This window comes from Pagrus major, chromosome 2 (genome assembly GCF_040436345.1).
Source record: "Pagrus major chromosome 2, Pma_NU_1.0".
NCBI lineage: Eukaryota > Metazoa > Chordata > Actinopteri > Spariformes > Sparidae > Pagrus > Pagrus major.
The window spans coordinates 24,611,711-24,633,018 of record NC_133216.1 but is presented as its reverse complement, the minus strand read 5'-3'; the positions used below and the strand labels follow the sequence as shown (position 1 = coordinate 24,633,018).

Genomic DNA, 21,308 nt, shown 5'->3' with positions numbered 1-21,308 from the left:
TTTGTTTCCAAAATGCCGCTGAAGTGCTGCGAGAGCTCCATCAGCAGCAGCTTGTTGCAGGTTTAAGTATCCTCAGTCATATGGATCATATTGTTTCATATAGACTTAGACTTAGACAGACTTTATTGTCATTCTGTACATATAGTTTATCCTGCTGGAGTTTCAGAGTTAAATACAGAAAATGTTCATTCATCACTTATTTATTAAAAAAAACATTAATAATGTATATCCAGGGTATCAAGGTTATTTGATCATGCACAGATCACTGCATTACTCTGTCTTTTTTTCTGCCTTTGAATGGAGCTAAAAAATGATTAATTCATCAAAAAGTTAAAATAAATAAAGTAAATTCTGAAAAAAAAATAGAAAAGAAAAATATTTTTATCAGAAAAATAAAACAATGAACAAATCAATAAAGGCCTCAAATAATGTATGACTAACTAAGATTAAATTTAAGGACTAGTTGGTAAAAGTTGGTCATTAATCAGGAAACAAGCCTCAATGAGGACATATCTTTAATTTATGGCTCTATTTCTGTTATATAGATATATCTTTGTGTGTTTTTTCAACCTCACTGTGATGCAGGACCATATACACAATGGATTCAGCTTCATTACTTTTGCCTTGCTAGTGATTTGGATACCTGAACTGACTGGTTCACCTGCTACTGAAAAAACAAAACAACTCGCTATAGGATGTTTTTCTTCTGACCGGTTTGACGAGCTGATCGATCAGGGCAAAGACACGGCTGCTGTCATTTAACACAGCCTCCAAGTTTCAGTCCTGTTGTCACCTTTAATGATTCACTGATTGTGAGGTCAAATGCACATGTGGAAAAGGATTCCCCGACAAGCAGGACACAGCACATCTCCACAATATACACTAGTAAATAACAAGTGTGATTAAACATATGAGATATGGTTCTAAAATATGACATTATTTATTATTAGATGCTCACAGATAATTGTGGGTTAGGTAAAACACATTTATTTGACCAATATGAACTATTCACATAATACTACAATACATAATACATGTTTATTGCAAAGAAACCAAACCCTGCTAGCTGGGAGGGGCAGGAGAGAGAGAGCGAAAACTGACATATGACTGACAGAGACTGGGAGGGGTCATCACAGGCATTTTACTGATGGATATGATGATGTGAGACTTTGGTGGACTTGTCATTGGCACTGTCTTTAACAGGACTTCAGATCCTCTGCACATATTGTCTGATAGTTTAACAGCTACAGGTCAACGCATAATCATTTGTGAATCATATAAAGCAAATATAGAGAAGTTGTTAAGATGATGGACCAGACATCAGTCAAGCTCTCTGCAGGTCTGAATCCTGCCAACAACGTGTCAGTGTTACAGTGAAACTATTCCTGAACATGAGCAGGATGAGGATGTTCGGTTTAAATTAAATCCTCAGTTCACTATATGATGACAATGATAGAGACATGTCTGTGTTTTACCAGAGTGCTCATCCAGCAAACGGAGGATGCCTACTGCAGGTGAGTCTATCTTCATGTCATGAAACACAGGAGGCCATTTTTTCCCCACTGCAACAGCTGCTTTCTCACTTCCTGATGTTAGCACTTTAACACAGTTGTTTTCTTAACTCAGATTTTTCACTTTTCAACAATTAAACACTGCTCAGGTGCAGAATGAATCGTCATCATCATGACTACCATCTACACGTTACTGATGTGGGCTCTTATTAGGAAAATAATAAGGGAACTTGTTATTACTTTAGAATCAAAGAAATATTTTCTTTGACATTTATTTTATATCAAAACTTGATAATAGTAGTTAAACGATTATCAATTGACTAGTATATGAACAGAGAAAACTACTTATATAATGATTCATCATTTAAGTAAAAAAACCTTTGTATATAACATGTTCCGTATAATATTATGATAAAATATATTTTAAAGTATTTTAAGTGCACTTCCCTCTTCAATTCATGCTCACAGGGCCATATTTGGCAAAATGAATCTATAAAACATACTTGCTCTATTAAAATGGAGCATTTATAATGTGTCATACAAACTACAAAAATTCACACCAGTTGTGTTTTTGCCTGCAGTTTGTACTCTATTCTAACTCTTTGCACACTTACAGACACACAATTGAAATTCCCCTGCCAAGTCAATGAGTGTACATTAATATCTGTATTTTATATATGTATCTATATCTTATAGGTATTTCAGTATATTTTTAGGAAGTTGGTTGCTGTTAAATTCAACCAAGTAGCATGCACACATTATTTTCTATAAACCTGAGTGTAAAATTCATGCATTTTGGCAGAAACACATTTAAAACAAATATTTTCTTTATACAGCTGATTTCAAGTTATATTTCGATTTTTTCTTTCTAAGACACAACCAGTAATAGCAGCAATCTGAAGTTAATTAGTTAAAAAAAAAACATCACGGTGAGAGCATGAAGTTCTTTAAGTTTGTACAATGAGGCCAGAAATGTGTGCTAATAGCTCAAGGCTTGATTAGTGTTGGCTAAAGCACATGTGTACCTGGTGTGACACAGCTTTAACCGCACAATGAAAAGAGCAGGTGTGAAGTGTCAAATTAAGCCATTAATGCTCATTTTCTCCAAAGCTCCAATTTTATGTTGTTTTAGACACAAACTGACAAATAATGTGTAACTAATTCAGTGATAATACTTCAGTTCAATCAGTTAATGTACACAAATTCAAAAGACCAATGAACATGAGAACAAGGGGAAACACCAAATGATAGTAAAAAGAAAAAAAAAACATCAAAGAACAGGATTTAATTGTAACAAGGTAGATGGTATGGTGCAATTTTAATAAAGTAAAGTTTGGAGGATGGAGTGAATCTTCTTCTGTGCATCAATCCTGAAGGAGAAGCCAGTTGAATGAAAACCTCAGAGCCCCAGGGCGTCTTTCTGCACGTTGCAACCCAACAGAGCATTTCCAGCTTCCACACACTCTGTCACACATGGTGCTGAAATAAAAAACACAAAACAAGTCATCAGCAGAGGAGACTGAATGTGGGCAAACAACAGATTATAACCAGCTCACACTGTTAAAAACTACAGATCAGCTCTTATTATTATGGTTGTTACCATTCTGAGCACGGAGCCATGAAGCAGCCTTCATAGCCAGAAGCTCCCACTCTTCCTGAGCATCCATCTTGAAGCCATGAAGCCAGATCAGAGCCAGAATGGTGGCCCACACTTCCTGGTTCACCTAATTCACCAAATCAAAGAAATAAATGTGGAACAGTCACGACAGGAGAAAGAAATCAAAGAGAACACAGAAGAGACAACACAGAAGGAAAATGCTGCTGGATGGTTTTGAACAGTCTGACTTCCCACCAACATGACAACAATAAAATAAGACAATTAAACACTTTTGACTGATATAGCAAATACAATACCATACCCTATGTTTTGTTATATAAACCATGTCATGAAATGTGTTTTAAAATAAGTCAAGTTATTAATTGTGTTATTATATTTGACAGTAACCCACCGATGCAGGCTTTGTGCTCTCCACCTCCTCGCTGGTCTTTCCCAGTGCAGCAGCCAGAGCTGGATCCAACACCCAGCAGCCAGATGCCTTCTGGAGGGAGACCAGCTGCAGCAAAGGGTCCCTGGGAGGCTGTTTGAGCGAGCAGCTTTCTGAGGACAAAATCAAAGCAAAGATACATTTTTATAGTGGTAGGTATTTGCAGAAATCTTTTTTTAGTCTTTGCCTATTTGATATTAATGTGTAGAGAAACTAGAGTTGAAGATATTCAAATATTTTTAAATTACTTTTTAATTTAAAATTACTACGAAGTGTTTGGTCATTTTTAAAATTTTCATCCAGTGCCTTCATCAGTTTTTATTGGTCCAAAACTTTGGTTTATGACCAAAGTTATTACAAATTCATCCTGAGGGAGACACGAATGTGTGCACTAAATTTCATGGCAAAACAATCCAATAGTTGTCAACAGGTGTTTCTTTAATAATCTCTTTGTCACTTACCCTCCAAGTCAAGTGATCCAACAAAACACTCATCTTCAGCGAGCAGGCCATGCAGATTCAAAGAGAGGTGGAACATTATAAAAAGACAACAACAGAAAATACAAAGAAATTAAATTGTAATGCACAAAAATTTAGCAGTATAACCCAATGCATAAAGCACCGCACCAGAAACTAGATACAAATACAACAACTCTAAAAGAAACATGATTCAATGCAGCAAAAATAATCTTACTAAATCAACATTACAGAAGCCGAGAAAGTTTTCAATTATTTTTAAAGGCATTATTGACATCACTAGTCAACAACTTGTTGTGAGACTTGATAGCCAATCCTAGAGATCAGTGACCGCCACAGCATGATGCTCTTTTGACATCAAGCACGGTAACAGTGTATGACAGGGATCAAGCAGTTTAAAATACCTTTCATTGCAAAAGCATAAAAAAGGAAAAATTGCAAGCATGGCCGTTCTTGGCTTCCATACCACATAGAAAATACAGTGTTTACAATCATCTCAACACATTCCTTAAAGTAGAAACTCCTGTAGTGCTCAGCACCGCAACTTACAGCTTCTGATTTCATGGAGGGTAATCAATCTCACCAAGATGCACCACAGAGTGCCACAGGAAATCATTCCTGCCTGTGGCCATCAAACTGTTCAACTCCTCACTCTGAGTGTCAGACAATCGTTTTTATTCTTCTGTATATTTCTGGGACTTTGAATGGGTGCAGCTGTAACGCATGCAATTTCCCCTCAGGGATCAATAAAGTATTTCTGATTCTGACTCTGATCTCAACAATTTCTGTTTAGATGCATGTTAAGTATATTATGATTTACTATTGTGCCCTGTTTACATGCTTCACAGTGACAAGTTATAGACCAAACATCAAATCCAGCACCAAGATAACTAGTGGCCACACTTGTCACCATTCGTGCGTTATCACTGGTCTTTGGCACTGAAGTAACAGATGTTTTATCAGATTATAAAACTTACTGAAGTTACTGGACAGAAGCAAACTGAGTATCAGAAGCTTTGTGCCTGAGCTATTGAACTAAACCTTGTTCAAGCCTTTCTATTTTACATGATGAAAGATAAAAGCAATAAATATTTTGACGTACAGCGTACAACAACTAAATATCAATCATTAGCTCTCACATATTTAAAGTGTATATGACTCCAGCCAGCTGCATTTTATCAAACACAATTCACAAGGTGCTTTAAAAAAACACAATTTACAAGTCTGACTGTGGTGGTATATGACAAAATCTTGCTGATATAAAACATCAATTAAAATTATTTTACGTTTTATTTTTTTGAGATTATTTTGAATTGTCAACGCACGTCCACTATTCTGCTGGGGAATTTAAGAAGATCAGAGCAAACAGTTCAGTTATACAGAGTAAACTGTGAACAAAGTAATATCTGCCCTGACATGCTGTAAATAATGGCAGCTGTGGCATGTGTCTACTTACAAGAAGCATTTCTAATTGACTCTGGCTGAGGGGGGGGGGCAGACATCTTAGTTGGTCCCCTCGAGAACTTCTTCTTCATCTTAGCAAAAACTCCAGCACCGCCCCCAGCAGCTACAGAGAGAGCAGAGTAAACACAGCATGATACCCGTTGTGCCTCTGTGCCACAGAACTCCTTGGTCGACCAAAAACTATAATAATGATAATGTAATCAGCAGAGTAACAGTGATAAGTCTAAAGCATCCACGCTGTATATCTGCATGAATATGATCTGAATTCCTCCAAATAGTCATTCATCTGGTTTGCTCAGTGTTCATCCATAAATTGTATTTATAGAAATACACAGATATGTTAAAATCCCATTAAGCTTTGATACTTACATCTCATTATTCTTTCCTGGGGAGCAGCACGACTTGTTGCTGTTCTGACTATGAGATTAGAAAAAGGTGTCAGGTCAGGACATTACATGAGATTGAGTTGAGATAAGGATCAACAAGTAAACCGCTGGTTTATGAGATTATTACAATGACCAGCAAACAAGTAGAACTTTAAATATTTATAGTGTTAAAAACATAACAATATGTCAGGAGCACACATGTATCTATACACACACACACACACACAGGCACACACATTCACTCAAGGCAAATGTAAACAATGTCTGTCCCAATGACTGACCAAAGCACAACAGAACTAAAGCAACTCCTACTGTAAATACAGTATTTCTCAATTTACAATGCAGAGTGTGTATTTATAGAAATACACTGATGTATGATGCATGTTAAGTATATTATGATTTACTATTGTGCCCTGTTTACATGCTTCACAGTGACAAGTTATAGACCAAACATCAAATCCAGCACCAAGATAACTAGTGGCCACACTTGTCACCATTCGTGCGTTATCACTGGTCTTTGGCACTGAAGTAACAGATGTTTTATCAGATTATAAAACTTACTGAAGTTACTGGACAGAAGCAAACTGAGTATCAGAAGCTTCGTGCCTGAGCTATTGAACTAAACCTTGTTCAAGCCTTTCTATTTTACATGATGAAAGATAAAAGCAATAAATATTTTGACGTACAGCGTACAACAACTAAATATCAATCATTAGCTCTCACATATTTAAAGTGTATATGACTCCAGCCAGCTGCATTTTATCAAAAACAATTCACAAGGTGCTTAAAAAAAACACAATTTACAAGTCTGACTGTGCTGGTATATGACAAAATCTTGCTGATATAAAACATCAATTAAAATTATTTTACGTTTTATTTTTTTGAGATTATTTTGAATTGTCAACGCACGTCCACTATTCTGCTGGGGAATTTAAGAAGATCAGAGCAAACAGTTCAGTTATACAGAGTAAACTGTGAACAAAGTAATATCTGCCCTGACATGCTGTAAATAATGGCAGCTGTGGCATGTGTCTACTTACAAGAAGCATTTCTAATTGACTCTGGCTGAGGAGGGGGGGCAGACATCTTAGTTGGTTCCCCCGAGATCTTATCCGTCTCCCACCTATGAAAAACTTTAGCAGCTACAGAGAGAGCAGAGTAAACACAGCATGATATCCGTTGTGCCACGCTGTATATCTGCATGAATATGATTTGATGTTACTACACACATATTTGTGAATAAGCCAGTCACTGTGCGGCATTTTGCAACAGTGGCTGATTCCAACCAGCCAATAGAAGTGTGACTTCAGTGCTCAGCCTGATCTATTTCTAAGCTTCATTCAAATGTAGAGGAAAACACACTTTTAACTAGACTGTTAAAGCAACATTATCTAACTTTTTGACCTAAAACTAACAGCGTCAAAGTCATGTTGATGGTACAGTGTCTTGTGAGGGTGAATGGTGTCTCTGTCTCAGCCACTCCGCTCCCTATCGCTTGTTTCTTCACTATGTAACTTCAGTGAGAGGGTAGGATCACAGCGTTACATACATGTTTACATCAACATATGTACAAGTTTTCAACACATAACATTGTTATGACATAATAAGCTTTGTTTGTAGTTGTAAATATAATGTGTCTTGATTAAAGAGCCAGATTCTATTCATTTTGTTGAATGTTAGGGGCACACACATACCTCCATGCACACACACACACACACACACACACACACACACACACACACACACACAATCACCTAATCCAAAAATTCCTCCAAACAGTCATTCATCTGGTTTGCTCAGTGTTCATCCATAAATTGTATTTATAGAAATACACAGATATGTTAAAATCCCATTAAGCTTTGATACTTACATCTCATTATTGTTTCCTGTGGAGCAGCACGACTTCTTGCTGTTCTGACTATGAGATTAGAAAAAGGTGTCAGGTCAGGACATTACATGAGATTGAGTTGAGATAAGGATCAACAAGTAAACCGCTGGTTTATGAGATTATTACAATGACCAGCAAACAAGTAGAACTTTAAATATTTATAGTGTTAAAAACATAACAATATGTCAGGAGCACACATGTATCTATACACACACACACACACACACACACACACACAGGCACACACAGGCACACACATTCACTCAAGGCAAATGTAAACAATGTCTGTCCCAATGACTGACCAAAGCACAACAGAACTAAAGCAACTCCTACTGTAAATACAGTATTTCTCAATTTACAATGCAGAGTGTGTATTTATAGAAATACACTGATGTATGTTTCACTCTTGATTAATTCTATACGTACTATACATGGCTCTTGGAGCAGAACAGGACACCATCGATGACACGGATCGCATAGCACAATCCATCATTCCTGAGATTTTAAAAGAAGAGTATGAGGTCAAGACATTAATAGAATCAGTGAACAAAAAAAAAATCAACTAAACAACTTGTATTCACAAACATTCAGAGAATTGTCTCAGAGAGCTCCTAAGTCACAATAACTAGCAACACCGAGCAAGGAAAGGACAGAAGCTTTTATCTCGGTGAGGAGGCGTGGTTGACTATGTTGCTAGGTGTCACACATTCTTTTAAAAGCTGTGATTGGTTGATCAAAGAAATAAATAAAAATGGTGATAATGGGCATGGACAGTAAAATCAAGAGGCTTAATCATATAATTTAGTCTCTATTAAGACATGCTGTAATAATGAATATCAGCTCATGTAATGAATATCTCTGTTGAATGAGACTAGCAGCTAACTGTCGCTCAAAGCAGTCACACCCTTAATTATGCTTAACTTTAAGCCTTAATATAACTTAAACAGGTGAGTTATTCACAATTATGTAATTATGTAATCGCGAAAATTAGCTATACAGAGCAAAACCGTTTTTTTGTACCCGTCTGTAAACATGTTTATTTCTGTTGTAAAGATGGTCGTATGGGCATTGACTCACTTTTGGAGCCAGCCTCAAGTGGCCATTCAAGGAACTGCATTTTTGACACTTCTGCATTAGCTTAATTTTTTCACCGCAGAGGTTGCTGCTTGCTCAGGACGCCATTACACCACTATATCTTTACATAGGAGATAACTGTTTGATGTTATATTAATTTTAACACCTTATTTCTAGAACCTTAAATATGAAAGCGGTACACCATCATGCTTCTCAATATTACCATTCATCGTCTGCGATAGTATGTCTTCAGTACAGCGTGGCTTTTGTTTTTTAGTTTTCATGAAATAACACTCACTGGGTGTTGGAACATTTCTGCGTAACAGAGGTCCTTTAATCGCCTCGCTGTCCCCTTTGTTGACAGCGATGAAGGCAGTGAAGACGCTGCTCACTCCTGATTGGACACTGAGCTCCACCACCTTCTTCACTCCTCCATCTTGCTCTCTTCTGCTCTCTCTCTCCTCCATCTCCAGGGAGCGAATCAGAGTCCGAGCAGCCAACCTGTGGACTGTTAATCTGCAGACAAGACAGAGAAGTAAATATATCAGTACACAGATTTACAATAATATATTAAACCTGTCTATTTGCTCCTAGTATTTAGTTTGTTCTTCCAGATAAAAATCATCACACTGGAAGCAGACTGACATGAACATCTAAGACACATTTTCCATCAAAATACCAACAACTCGCTTTGCACTGTGTGTGTGTGTGTGTGTGTGTGTGTCAACCACTGAGCTGACACTTAATGTCATGTATCAGTGCAATATTCTTTTTACAAATAGCGACATGTTTCTCACACCTTGCTGGTTTCCTTTTTTTCATCTAAATAATTAAACTAAACTTAGCATTTGTAAAATCAGGACTCAATGCATAACAGTGCAGTTATGCATTGAGCCACAACCTGTTTTACCCAGTGTCCTGTGCAGGTGTGAGACTGAAGTGGAGCTGGTTCTGAGAGGGATGACCTGCCAGGCTGTACTTCACCGTCACACAGCCCTCTGCTGCCTCTGAACTCTGACAAAGCATTACAGGGTTGGAAAACATGTTTGTTAGAGTGATCACATATCTGGTGGGAAAAACATTGCATTTGAAAATATATTTTATAAAGCTAAATGCTGAAAAACATCAAACCAGGGAGGGTTTTCATTATGAGATGGTGTTGCTCCTACCTGTCCACTGAGCTGGGCATAAACCAGTGACCTTTGACTCTGGAAAATTGTTGTGATTGGTGGAGAGAGGACAGCGACAGAGACTCCCTTTGGCAAATCCCATGTGACTGATATGTCCACCACAGCTGGCTGCAGAGCAAATCTCAGCGATTGCATCACCTGATGAGTGAAAACAGTTTGCAAAAAGATGGGAAAGGCACTAGCTAGGTTCCGATACCATTTTCTCCTTCTCTATACCGATTCTGACACCTGGGCTTTGAGTAGTGGCTGATACTGAGTACCCATCCAATAACAAAAAAAAAATTATTTTAAAAAAAAAAAAAAAAAAGGAGGAGGAGATTTTTTTTTTCTTGTAACAGCTGTATATGCTACTAACCCTGTTGGATGTGATATGATTGCTATCATTGTTGTATGTCCTGGATCAGGTAAAACCTTGCAGAGAATGATTGCCATAAGTTGATTGCCTGCACGTCTTTCAGCCTCCCTCACTGTCTTATAAAGTTCAGGGAGCAGTTTGGTCGCGCTCTTTCGCGTGATGCGTCTTATAATGCTTTATAAGGTTGCTGGTGTTGAAATTGGCAACACTCGTGCCACCCCTCGAAAATGACAGCCTTGCATACTGAACTGAAAATCTGAATTGATTTCCGGGTTGTAACATTAAGCAGAGCTAACGGAGCTAACTGGGAAGTAGCCGGGTTCCATTTCTAAATTATGTGGTATCGGATCAGTGCAAAGACTCACATACCTGTATTTTCTGCAGTATCGACAGAATTTCCGATACTGGTATCGGAATCGGAACAACTCTAAAAGGCACTGAAGGAAATTCCCTACTTATTTATATGGAACTAGGATTTCTCTCCAAATACAAAATGGTTATTGAATTTATTGTCTCAAAAAGGTTCTTTTAAATTAAGTAACTGTCTTACTTTGGGTTGCATCCTGTCAGCCCCTGTGATGAACTGAGCGTGACCGCCTCCTTCCTTGGCCAACCCATTGATAAGAGCAGAGCTGGCCCCTTCCCCAATCCCAAAAGAGAAACACCTACAACACAGATTAGTTTGATGATGATGAGACATATTCTGGGAACTGTGTGGGTGTTTGTTGTGTTTTGTGTTGTTGTGGTTTCACCTGTGGGAGCCTGAATTCTTCTTCACCAGATTGATAACTTCTTTGGTGTTCTCCACCTCTCCATCAGTAAAGACAAATACCTATAGGAGAGTTTACATATCACTATAATAACCCATTCACTGGACAAAAAACCCACCAACACCCACTGACATCTGCCTTTTGTGTTTATTGTGAATTGGTACCATCAGCAGTTACTGCCGCAAAAAAAAAAAAAAAAGCTAAATCGTCTCCTTGCATTTGACACAAGCTGCAAGAAGTAATGTCAGCCTACACTCAGGGCTGTAGTAAATTAAAAAGTGGACAACCTAAGTGTCCGCTGGCTAAACTATCCATAACAAGTAATGGATAACTCATATAAAGGGTGAGTACACCCCGTTTTACTTTAAAAAGGTTGGTAAAAGTGACATTATTTCCGTTCGGCTGCAGCCAGTCCTTTGTTCATGACATTCTTTTTCACCGATTTGGGGACAATGACGTGGCTGCTTAGCTAGCTTGTCTTGTACACAAATTTTACAGAAATGGTCTCAATGTTTTCTTCTCTGGCAAGTGACCATGGTACAAGCAGAATAATGCCCTTCAAGGGATCCATAACCAGGAATTCATGGACTCCCTGGAGGCAACTGTCCTCCGGTAGGCGTCAGACGCATTCTCTTTGGTGTCACAAAGATCAGAAATATCTAATTATTAGCATTATTCTTATTATTAGACTGCAATTTCACTGCATGTTCTGAATTATGACTAACAATTAGAGACTGGATGGAAAGGAGGCATCTTGCAGCCTAATGATTCGGGGCTTATTATCATGGAATCACTGTCACACTACAAGTAATATCGTTTCCTGAATAGATTTCATGATCAGCACATGGATTTATTACTAGTTTAGCTTTGAAATCAGACTAAAATCGTATATCACAAAATCCTGGGGTTGGTACAGCGAGGGGGGGGTTTGGATGTTTGTGCAACTTGTTCACCATGTTGTGTGTGTGTGTGTGTGTTTTACTTGTCTCGGTTGATTAGGAATGCAGGGCTGGCTGTAAATATGTTGGAGGGGCTTCAGGATCTCTGTTCCTCCCAGATTAGCTTCCATGTCTGTAACTTTCTTCAGAGCCTCTTCCATGGTCTCCTGGCTGTACTCCACACTCTTACTGCCATGGATATATGACCTCATCATCACCAATGTACAAGCATCAACACCAAAGACAGGAACAAATGTTTTTCACTTAGTGACATGGGGGCATAGCTTACGGGAAGATGTGTTCATAGCTGGACCCAAAACTGTAGATGTTGAAATAGCAGCCCATTGGCAAGCTCTTCAACAGGAGCAGCAGAGTATCCTTAAGGGAAGAGAGAAAAGATACTGAAGGCCACTGAGTGAGAGGGACACTATGAATGATCTTATGACAGAAACAACACATAATGAATACCCTGGCACTGCCAATGCGAGTCTGGTCCCTCTTGCTGTTGTTCATTGCACAATCCATACTTCCAGATCGATCCAATAAGAACACAAACTCTCCACAGGAGGCCATTGAAGACATGACAGCCTGGGGGAACTCAGGGTACAGGCTCAGCATCATCACTGGATCACCCATCAGAGAGCCTGAAACACAGAGGAGAGACAGAAACATGACCACACATCTGGCTTTTACCAGTTGTTACAACAAACTCATCAGTTGGAGGATAATGACCTTTTTATTTGTAAAGCAACAACTGGACTCATTCACTAACTCACCAGGCTTGGCAGAGGCCTGTCCTGCCTCCACCACAGCAGTGGGCTGGTGGGCATCTTTGTAATAAATCAGCACCTCAACGTCTCTGTCAAACTTGTGTCCTGCAGCCAACTTGACCTGCAGTTCACAAAACACTCATAAATATAAAGAAAGTGATGTATGTTGTTGTCAGTATTGAGCAACAATCACACACAGCAGACACATTAGCACTCCACCTACCGTGGCCTGGGTTTGCTCTGTGTTGAGGTACTGGAGAGGGTCCAGGGAACAGTTGGACTCTACTTTAGAGACTGGATGAGGAGAGGACACTCGGGCAGAGAAAGACAGACTGTAGGGCACCAGAGAGGCTGGAACAGAGGTCACCTGAACACTGGCACCTTCACTGCCTCCACTTTCTGTGAACAAGTTATGAATGCTATAATCAAAGAGCATTAAATCACATTTGAGACAGTAAAAAGAAGACAATATTAACCCTAAATAATGTTTAGCATAAAACACTAAGAGTCTTAATCATTAAGCTAACATGCTCACAATGACAATGCTATACCAATTTTTAGCAGCAGTGTCTACCATTTTAACCATCTTAGTGTCGCGTGTTGGCATCATAAGAACTGCTGATTAGCAATGAACACAGCTGAGAGTGATGTGAATGTCATTAACTTTTCAGGTATTTGGTTACAAACCAAAGCAGTGGAAACATTTTGACATGATGGTGGTGCTCGAAGGGGGCTAAGTGGATCACCAACAGAGGTGACAATCTAGTATCCACTTTGGAGGGGACAACTATGTTAAATTTTCTCAAAACAAATTCCTGAAGGAGACGTCAGAAAGTAGTGCCTTAACTCTGCTAATGAACACTACATGTCATCGTGCCAGCAAAGGAAAACTACAGCTACATTTGGTACTGCAATCACTGGTTAATGTTACTGTGGCTCGTTTGCATGTCAGCTAGCCGCTATCTACCATAAAGAGTGAGCTGTAATTCAGTGCAGACAAACTGAAGGCTGGTGGTGACTATACTTGTGTTTTTTATTGTATTTGTGGGAGAAGTAATGAAATGTCTAACATATCCTGAGATCGGTCTGGACGAAACTGACCAACTAACTGACACTTCATCTTTAAAACACTGACAAGGCTAAACTATGAACAGTCAGCCCTTCATCTCCACTTCAGACAAAGCCAACAAAGTTTTCATACCCAGAGGTTGGTAGCGAGGGTTGAGCACAGCAGGCAGACAAAACCTCAGCCCGTCATCAGCCTGCACAGCCAGCTCAGTGACGTACTCCAGCCTGATGGAGGCGCTCTCTCCTGGAGGCAGACTGCCCACACTCAGAGAGAATATATCCGGACTCTGCACACTCTCCTCCAATAGGAAGGCCTGCTGACCGGAGCTCAAAGCATCATCGTACTCCTCACGAGCCTGGAGTACAGACGACACATGTGTCACTTTCACTGTGTTTACTGTGTTTTTCAGCTCCACTGTAGTGAGAAAGTCTTTACTGTGCAGCTCACCTGCTGTTTCTCCTTCACCTCAGCAACAATCTGCGTCTGTCCGATTGTAGCACTGAAATGACAGACGGCAGCATCTCCAGGCAGAGGGAAGACAAACACAGCCTCTAGTGGTTTGTCCTCCTTGTTCTCATAGTTCAGAGTGGAGACCACTGTAGCCACATGGTCTCTCACCTGCAGCTCCACCTCCACACTCTTCAGAGGAACTGACCAAGAAACAGAACAAAACACAATAAATAAAGACTGTGCAGGTTTTGCGAGAGAATCTATTGACAAACAGTTGATCTGTACCTGGTTCCTTATTGGCAGTGAGCAGACCACAGCAGTTCACCATGATGCCCGTTGAACAAGTTACACTGTCAGGGTAGTTACTGCTGTAAAATAAAGGGAAAGGGAAATTCAACTCAATATCTTATGCTAAAAAGTCACAGCAAAGCAATCCCTGGACATGAGTTATACAAGACTAAATAGCTACATTCAAGCAGCCTACAGTTTGATTTTCATGAGATGAGCTGTGATTTTTAAATCAGTGTGGTAATTGTGATCAATTTACTCAGGTACCATTTTAAATTCCAATTTTCAGGTACCTTACACTTCCTCTGCAATGCTTTTAAGTTATCAATAAAGTTACAAGTTCCTTTGCAGATGTTCCAATGTGTCACCAATCAGATATTGATGTGGGCAGGACAGTGTGTGTGAGGATAGTGCATCAGAGCCAAAGTAGCACATTTTGAAATGAATCTATTTTATCAGTAATTAGATTGAAATGTCTAATATCGGATCTGATAATCGGCCCTGCCAATAATCGGTCGACCCACAGAAAACATGTAAATATGTACAATTTACTTTTGCTGTACTTTTGATCCTTAAGATTTTTAATATCTGGTACATAAAGACTTTAGCTCAACTACTTATTTTTTTCTTTAACTCAACTATTCATACTGGTGACTTTCACTTTCACTTTCACAAGTACAATTTTAACACGGTATCTGTACTTTTACTCAAGTGTTCTTTGGGGTACTTTTCACAACACTCCACATAAAACATGGCAGGTGTGACACTGATCACATGATGTACCACACACCTTATAGATACAGCAGGTTTAACATACACAGCAACACCACAGTACGCTTTAGTCAATAAAAGTCATTGTTTTTAACATATATCCCATGAAGTCACTGCATCAGATACCTTAATGAAGAGAGTCCACTCTGTCCAGGAAGCGTCCAGAGATGCAGTAAGGAAGTTTTCAGGTTGGGTTTGGCTGTAAGCCTTCAAACCACGCCCACGGGTTCGTGACAGGCGGACTGTTCCTGTTAGTATGAGCCACTTACTTTTCCCAGACCAGCTTACTGCGCGTAGCAGAATGCTGTCCGGCAAGTGACGCTGCAAAATATAACGGGCGTTACTCGTGAGTTCGTGCTCCTGTGACTCAGGATGATGTGCGCGTGCCCAATAGGAAACAGTAGTGCTCCGTTGTCATTTTTTTTCACGCGCCGTTTACTTGTTTATAATAGTGGGCTGTATTAATAAGCTTTATTAAAGGGAACCAGCGCTCGTCCCCAGATTTAGTTCGTCAGTTAAGCACCTTGTAATGAAAACTCTGACCAGGAATTCATTTTCGAGCGGAAGTTATTTCAAAATAAAATCTGGGGGTCATCCGAAGTCACTTTTCTATGGAAGACTATTAGGGCCAGGGGTGAGAGACAAAAAAAATGTGAGGAGGAAGTTATTATGGACAATGTAAAGAATAAAGTTGAAATATAGTAGAATTTTGTGAATAAAGTTGCAATGTGGAGAATAAAGTCAACTCTTCTGGTCCATCAAATCCAGTTAGGGGAGCGACTGGCAGCTATTACTACATCCTTGGAGTGTAACGTTCTGTGTGTAGTGTAACAAGCTCTTCAAAGTCCTGATACTGACAACTACACTGTGTTAATGAGCTGAAAGACAGATAACGTCTTTGTTAAGTATAGTTTCACCAACTGATCCGCATCAGGCATTTTGTTGAGGCACTCATATGTAGTCTCAAAAGGTCAACTTTAATCTGGAAATGTTAAGTTTATTCTCGACATATCGACTTCATTCATAATGAAGTGCATAATGAAAAAACATCTTCCCATCCCTTTTTTTTCTCACCCCTGGCCCTAATACTCTTCTGTACTTTCCCCATATAGCTAATACACATACATGTAGTAGAAAGTAAGTTGAAATTTTAGACACTTCAATAAATAATGAGTGATTCAGAACCTGACCATTCAGTTCATTATATCTATCATTTTCTTTTCTGATATCAAATGTCAAACTCTGAGTAGTTCTTACATTTTCTAGGTTGACTTAATGACATGAAAGTACAGATGATACACAGACCAGCAAATGGCAAGCTCCCAAAAGTTTAATTCATGGAAAGTTTTAACCTACAAGGTCTTCTCATGTAGGGGTCCTGCTTCAGTGGCAGTGTCTTATTTTCCCAATCTAATATAAATTTTGTTTTGTTCTGAGGGTGTGATCAATTCCTTTCAACTGAGTCACTTGACATTATCTGATGGGGTTTCAGACTTTTGTGAATAACCTGTACGTGTTCAGAGCTGATGGCATCAGAACCGTGCTGTGTTTGAATAAACACTCCAGTCCCAGCGATTGTAAAAATCCTGCATCATCCGGCAACTTAGAAGGTGGTGTTGAAAGCTATCACAGCATGAGAACAACAAAAAGACATATTAGAGAATGGAAAAATAACTACCTCCATCAGGGCCTTTATATCAAGTCAAGGGTGGATAATATAGGTTTTGGGTCGCGTTGCCTTCCCGGCTTTATGCCTGATACTGGTTCATCTATTTTGTGATAAAAACAAATTCTTGGTTGTGTGTTTTCACAGGGTCTGCAGTGTGTGGGTTTCTGATTTCAATGTGGTTTTTCAGAAATCAGGGTTATTGTTGGGCTCGGAAAGTGGGCCACTGTGAGTCATAAACGCCAGGGCTGTTTTTCCACTCCCAGTCCGTCACTGCTTAGCAATCTCAAAGTGTCCATACCCTTAATTATGCGTAACTTAAAGCCTTAATATAATTCAAACGAGTGAGCTATATAAAAAAAAAAATCACCCCACATACAGTTGTCATAACCGTCTTTTATACCAGGCTGTAAACATGTAACTTCAGCAGTAAAGTTGCATTTTAACATGAAGCTCTGTGGGGATTGATCTGCCTGAAGCCAGCATCATGGTTTCATTTCTTTGTATGGCAGGTTGACACTTGTAATGATCCAACACACAAAACAAATACCAGCAGCTTATCAGATGAGTAAAAAGAACAGATTTCTGTCCTCAGGCTGATGATGTGGTAAACCGTGAGGAGCACCTGTTCTTATCTGTATGTGGTTGATGTGTTGAAACTGGGTCATGAGGATCTTGTGACATCCCTGATATGTTTCATCGTTTCATATCACTCACTCCTATTTGATATATTCACCTCGTCTCTTGTTTCAGATTCTTGCCCTTGTGTTACCCACATGCCCTCTAGTGTATGTAGTCCTACCTGTGTACCAAACCCCAATCTTCAGTCATTACACATTTTTCGGAATCAGTGCAAACCAAACTGGGTTACCTTACCTCATGTCAACAGGAAATATGCACTAACCTCACCTGCAGCCGGCTGCCCGTAAATTGAAAGGTTTTGCAGAATAGTTCCCCTCCTGAACAATGTAAGGGGAGCATGCATTGCACACTGTCCAAATGTTTTAACCCATTCTTCCCTGATTCTCTGGTGTGAATGTGTGTAGACAAGCCTCCCACAGGTCTACTTTCACTGTCTGAATCCTTCATCAGCCAAACACAGAAACTTTTTTTGTGGTCGGCCACGGGGTTGCATGAAACACAGACACAAACAACTTTCTGCAAAATAACTTTCTTGTTTCTGATTCACTCATCAGTGAAACAGGAGAAAATATTTTGGTCTGTATAACAGTTTCTTATGAGGTAGTTGAAAAAAACTACAGTACCAGAGTGAAACCCCTGAAACAACAGAAGATCAAAGCTGGAAAAAAAACCCCAATCACTCACTTCATCTGCTTTTACAGCCTTCAATTCCACAAACTGAAGTTCAACACTGACCCTAGCGTTGGCTAGCAACCGATGCCCTCCTTTGCATTGCTGTTAGAAATGTGGGTAACCATGGAGAGATGAAGGTGCTGTAGTGTTTGCAGTTGTGAAAAGCAGTGATTTTTGTGGTGTTGTGAGGAAGAGAGAGAGTGATGGATGCATGGCAGGGGGGGTTGGGGAAGGCCTAAGTTGAACACCCTGGTAATATATGCGGCCCTATTGTGGCGAATCAATGCACCGTGCAATAATGGGGGGCTAAGGAGGGGCGCAAGGCTGTAGGGGAGCTATGACGAGATGTCTTCTGCCGCATGGTGTGCCCCCCCTCGCTAAGAAACACACCCAGGACTCTCATCTTAGTCAAACAAAGTGCTTCTTCCATTCATATCTCAGTTGTTATTTTTCTTACTGAGGAGCCGACAGGAGACAAGAGCCCAAGGACAGACAAATGTGAAGACTCAATAATTTTTTGTTGCACAGACTGTGCTGTGATAGTTTCTTCTGCTGACAGGTTGTGGTGAAAGTCTACACTGTCATATGAACGCACATTTGTGGTGTTCCTCTGCGCCTGTGACATCTGTGCTAAACACCGTGGCGTTCGAATCAAATCTGAAAAGTCTTCCGGGATGAAGCGAGGTGAGAACATTTTTATTTTTGTGTGAAAATTCTGAGATTATAGTACCAGCTCTAAGAAAATGTTTGTAGTTGCCTGGTAATATACAAATATTAATATAAAAAACAAACAATACAGCATGCAAGTTCCTCATTCCTAGTTCACATTATTGCATGAAGGAGGAAGTTTGCTGTGAAGCATAACTCGAGGTAACATACTGTAAATGGGCTACAGACGAAGCAAAAGATGATTAGCAGTTACTTAAAGCAGTTCCAGTGACATAATGTACGATTATTTTGGTCAGGGTATCATAAGCTTTCTAAAATAAAACATCTAAAAGCAAAATTCCTATCAGATGGGGTCTAATTTGTGTCAGTTTAGGGGTCCTTGACTTTAAATAAGTTTGAGAACTACTGACTCAAAGTGAATGACAGTACACAAGTAATACATGTCAAAAATAATAATCACTGTATGTGTATCAGATATTGTGTCACTCCTGCTCAATGAGTGAAAGGAGGAGTCTTTGTGCTCCTAATTTAAGAGACCACGCCAATCAATTAAAACTGATTCGCTGAATGGAGGCTGGCTGAGCGGAGGGAGCAGTTGTTTATAGGCCTCGTTGCTTTGTTTCAGTCTTCCCCTTGTGACAGCACAGACTATGAGAACAAAACCAAAGTATTGTATCAGAATAAAGATGACGAAGAACAATAGGAGCCTCTGTGCAGCCCAGGCTGAGAAAAATGTGAGAGGAGGTTTCGGAGGGGGCAGGTTAAGGAGCGGGAAATGACAGGAGAGGACACATGGATGACTGGCACAAACTGATCCAATTAGCACAAAATATCTTTAGCAACAGGGGTTGAGTCTATTTATAACCATTCATTAAGCGAGAGGAAAATGTTGCATGACAAATTAATGAATCATTAAAGAACTGATTTGGTTAGGATTTTCCATTCATCTTAATGTCTTTTCATGTTTGCAATCACAGCTTCAGAAAAAAACAAAGAATTCACAAAACAGCTCAAAAAGAAAACAGATTTATTAAAGCTGCTCTAATCAATATTTTTATATGAACAGTAGATACAATGACTATGTGTAATGTAACCCACAGACAAATATCAGTCCACTCTGGAGTTTCCCCTCAGCTCTGCAGAGCATTTAAGCATATTTTGGTTTTCCTGTCCACGACTTTACCGTTCCTGCTCACAGCAACATCAGGTGGCTTTTTTCCAGCAAATAAGCTACGTTAGCCATGCAGCTAGAGTCCCCAGACTGTGAGCTTGGGTACCACGGGAGTGATGGTTTTTACATAGCTACCACAGGAGGTTTGGACTGGGATGGGGCTAGCTGGTTAGCATGCTAACTTCAGTATATTTCTGCAACACAATACATAAACATAATAACATCAGAACTGTTATTTCTACACATTCAGAAATTTTGAATACTGTCAACTGAAATCCTCACATGTACCTTTAATGCTAATACTGCTCAATGCCTGCTGTATGGATTAATGGTTATTTATTTTTTAAATGGCAGTTATTTGTCACCATATTAACTTTACAAGCTCACTATATGTCAGTATTGTAGTATCACTCTATATTTCTGGTAAATTTCAGTTTTGTTGTGATTTAGAACATTTATTATGTAAATGTTATGCTAATTATAACCTATTACATTCAAATTTAAACTTATAATATGTAACATGTCTGCATTAAAGTGTCTGTCCTTATATATTTTGTCAAGTTGTGTACTTTCATTATTTGAAATGATTCCAACAAGGTTCAAATCCAAAGAAATCCCTAGTTTTACCCAAGCTAACTGTGCATTTCATTGGGTCGCCTGTTGCTAATGTCATGTATCAGATGATACCACAGAGAGTGAAGAGGAAGTCTGCAGACGTGACTAAATGTGACTAAACGTAACATGAATAAAGCTTTAAGACATTACCTCATCCTTGAACATTTCTGTCTGGTGGTTGTTGTGAAGACAACTCCCATGATCCCGTGCTTCTTTCACAATATCTTCAAACTACATCTTCTGTTTTCACTGTTTTAACTGAGGCACCCATAGCAGCAGAAATTACATACTGTGCATTTACAAGTTAGCGTATGTCATCAAATTGGATATATGAGTATATTTTGGATTGAAAATGACAAAAAACAATCGTGTTATTTTATTTTAATTGCAGGTAGGATGTGACCTACTCACCCCATCTCCAGGACATG

At 39.3% G+C, this 21,308-nt stretch overlaps 1 protein-coding gene across 5 annotated transcripts in view; it reads right to left on the bottom strand.

Moving 5' to 3' along the window:
* The window catches only part of LOC141018381 (von Willebrand factor A domain-containing protein 5A-like), a 29,046-nt gene extending 13,307 nt beyond the window's left edge, over window positions 1-15,739 (bottom strand). The window contains exons 1-23 of one of the 5 annotated variants that reach the window (XM_073493414.1): window positions 15,572-15,739; window positions 14,672-14,754; window positions 14,384-14,586; window positions 14,069-14,291; window positions 13,091-13,257; window positions 12,874-12,988; window positions 12,566-12,741; window positions 12,387-12,475; window positions 12,142-12,286; window positions 11,142-11,221; window positions 10,940-11,054; window positions 10,014-10,172; window positions 9,755-9,858; window positions 9,143-9,360; window positions 8,197-8,265; window positions 7,753-7,800; window positions 6,923-7,024; window positions 5,866-5,913; window positions 5,489-5,599; window positions 4,018-4,050; window positions 3,521-3,669; window positions 3,112-3,235; window positions 2,610-2,990 (exon numbers count right to left, since the gene is read on the bottom strand). In XM_073493414.1, the coding sequence (XP_073349515.1) occupies window positions 2,911-2,990; window positions 3,112-3,235; window positions 3,521-3,669; window positions 4,018-4,050; window positions 5,489-5,599; window positions 5,866-5,913; window positions 6,923-7,024; window positions 7,753-7,800; window positions 8,197-8,265; window positions 9,143-9,360; window positions 9,755-9,858; window positions 10,014-10,172; window positions 10,940-11,054; window positions 11,142-11,221; window positions 12,142-12,286; window positions 12,387-12,475; window positions 12,566-12,741; window positions 12,874-12,988; window positions 13,091-13,257; window positions 14,069-14,291; window positions 14,384-14,586; window positions 14,672-14,714 (2,601 nt within the window). In that variant the 5' untranslated portion in view covers window positions 14,715-14,754; window positions 15,572-15,739 and the 3' untranslated portion in view covers window positions 2,610-2,910. Of the gene's footprint in view, window positions 1-2,609; window positions 2,991-3,111; window positions 3,236-3,520; window positions 3,670-4,017; window positions 4,051-5,488; window positions 5,600-5,865; window positions 5,914-6,922; window positions 7,025-7,752; window positions 7,801-8,196; window positions 8,266-9,142; window positions 9,361-9,754; window positions 9,859-10,013; window positions 10,173-10,939; window positions 11,055-11,141; window positions 11,222-12,141; window positions 12,287-12,386; window positions 12,476-12,565; window positions 12,742-12,873; window positions 12,989-13,090; window positions 13,267-14,068; window positions 14,292-14,383; window positions 14,587-14,671; window positions 14,755-15,571 lie in introns of those variants that run through there. The other 4 variants (XM_073493351.1, XM_073493399.1, XM_073493345.1 and 1 more) reach the window with 4 other exon arrangements.
* Between the last annotated feature and the right edge of the window lie 5,569 nt (window positions 15,740-21,308).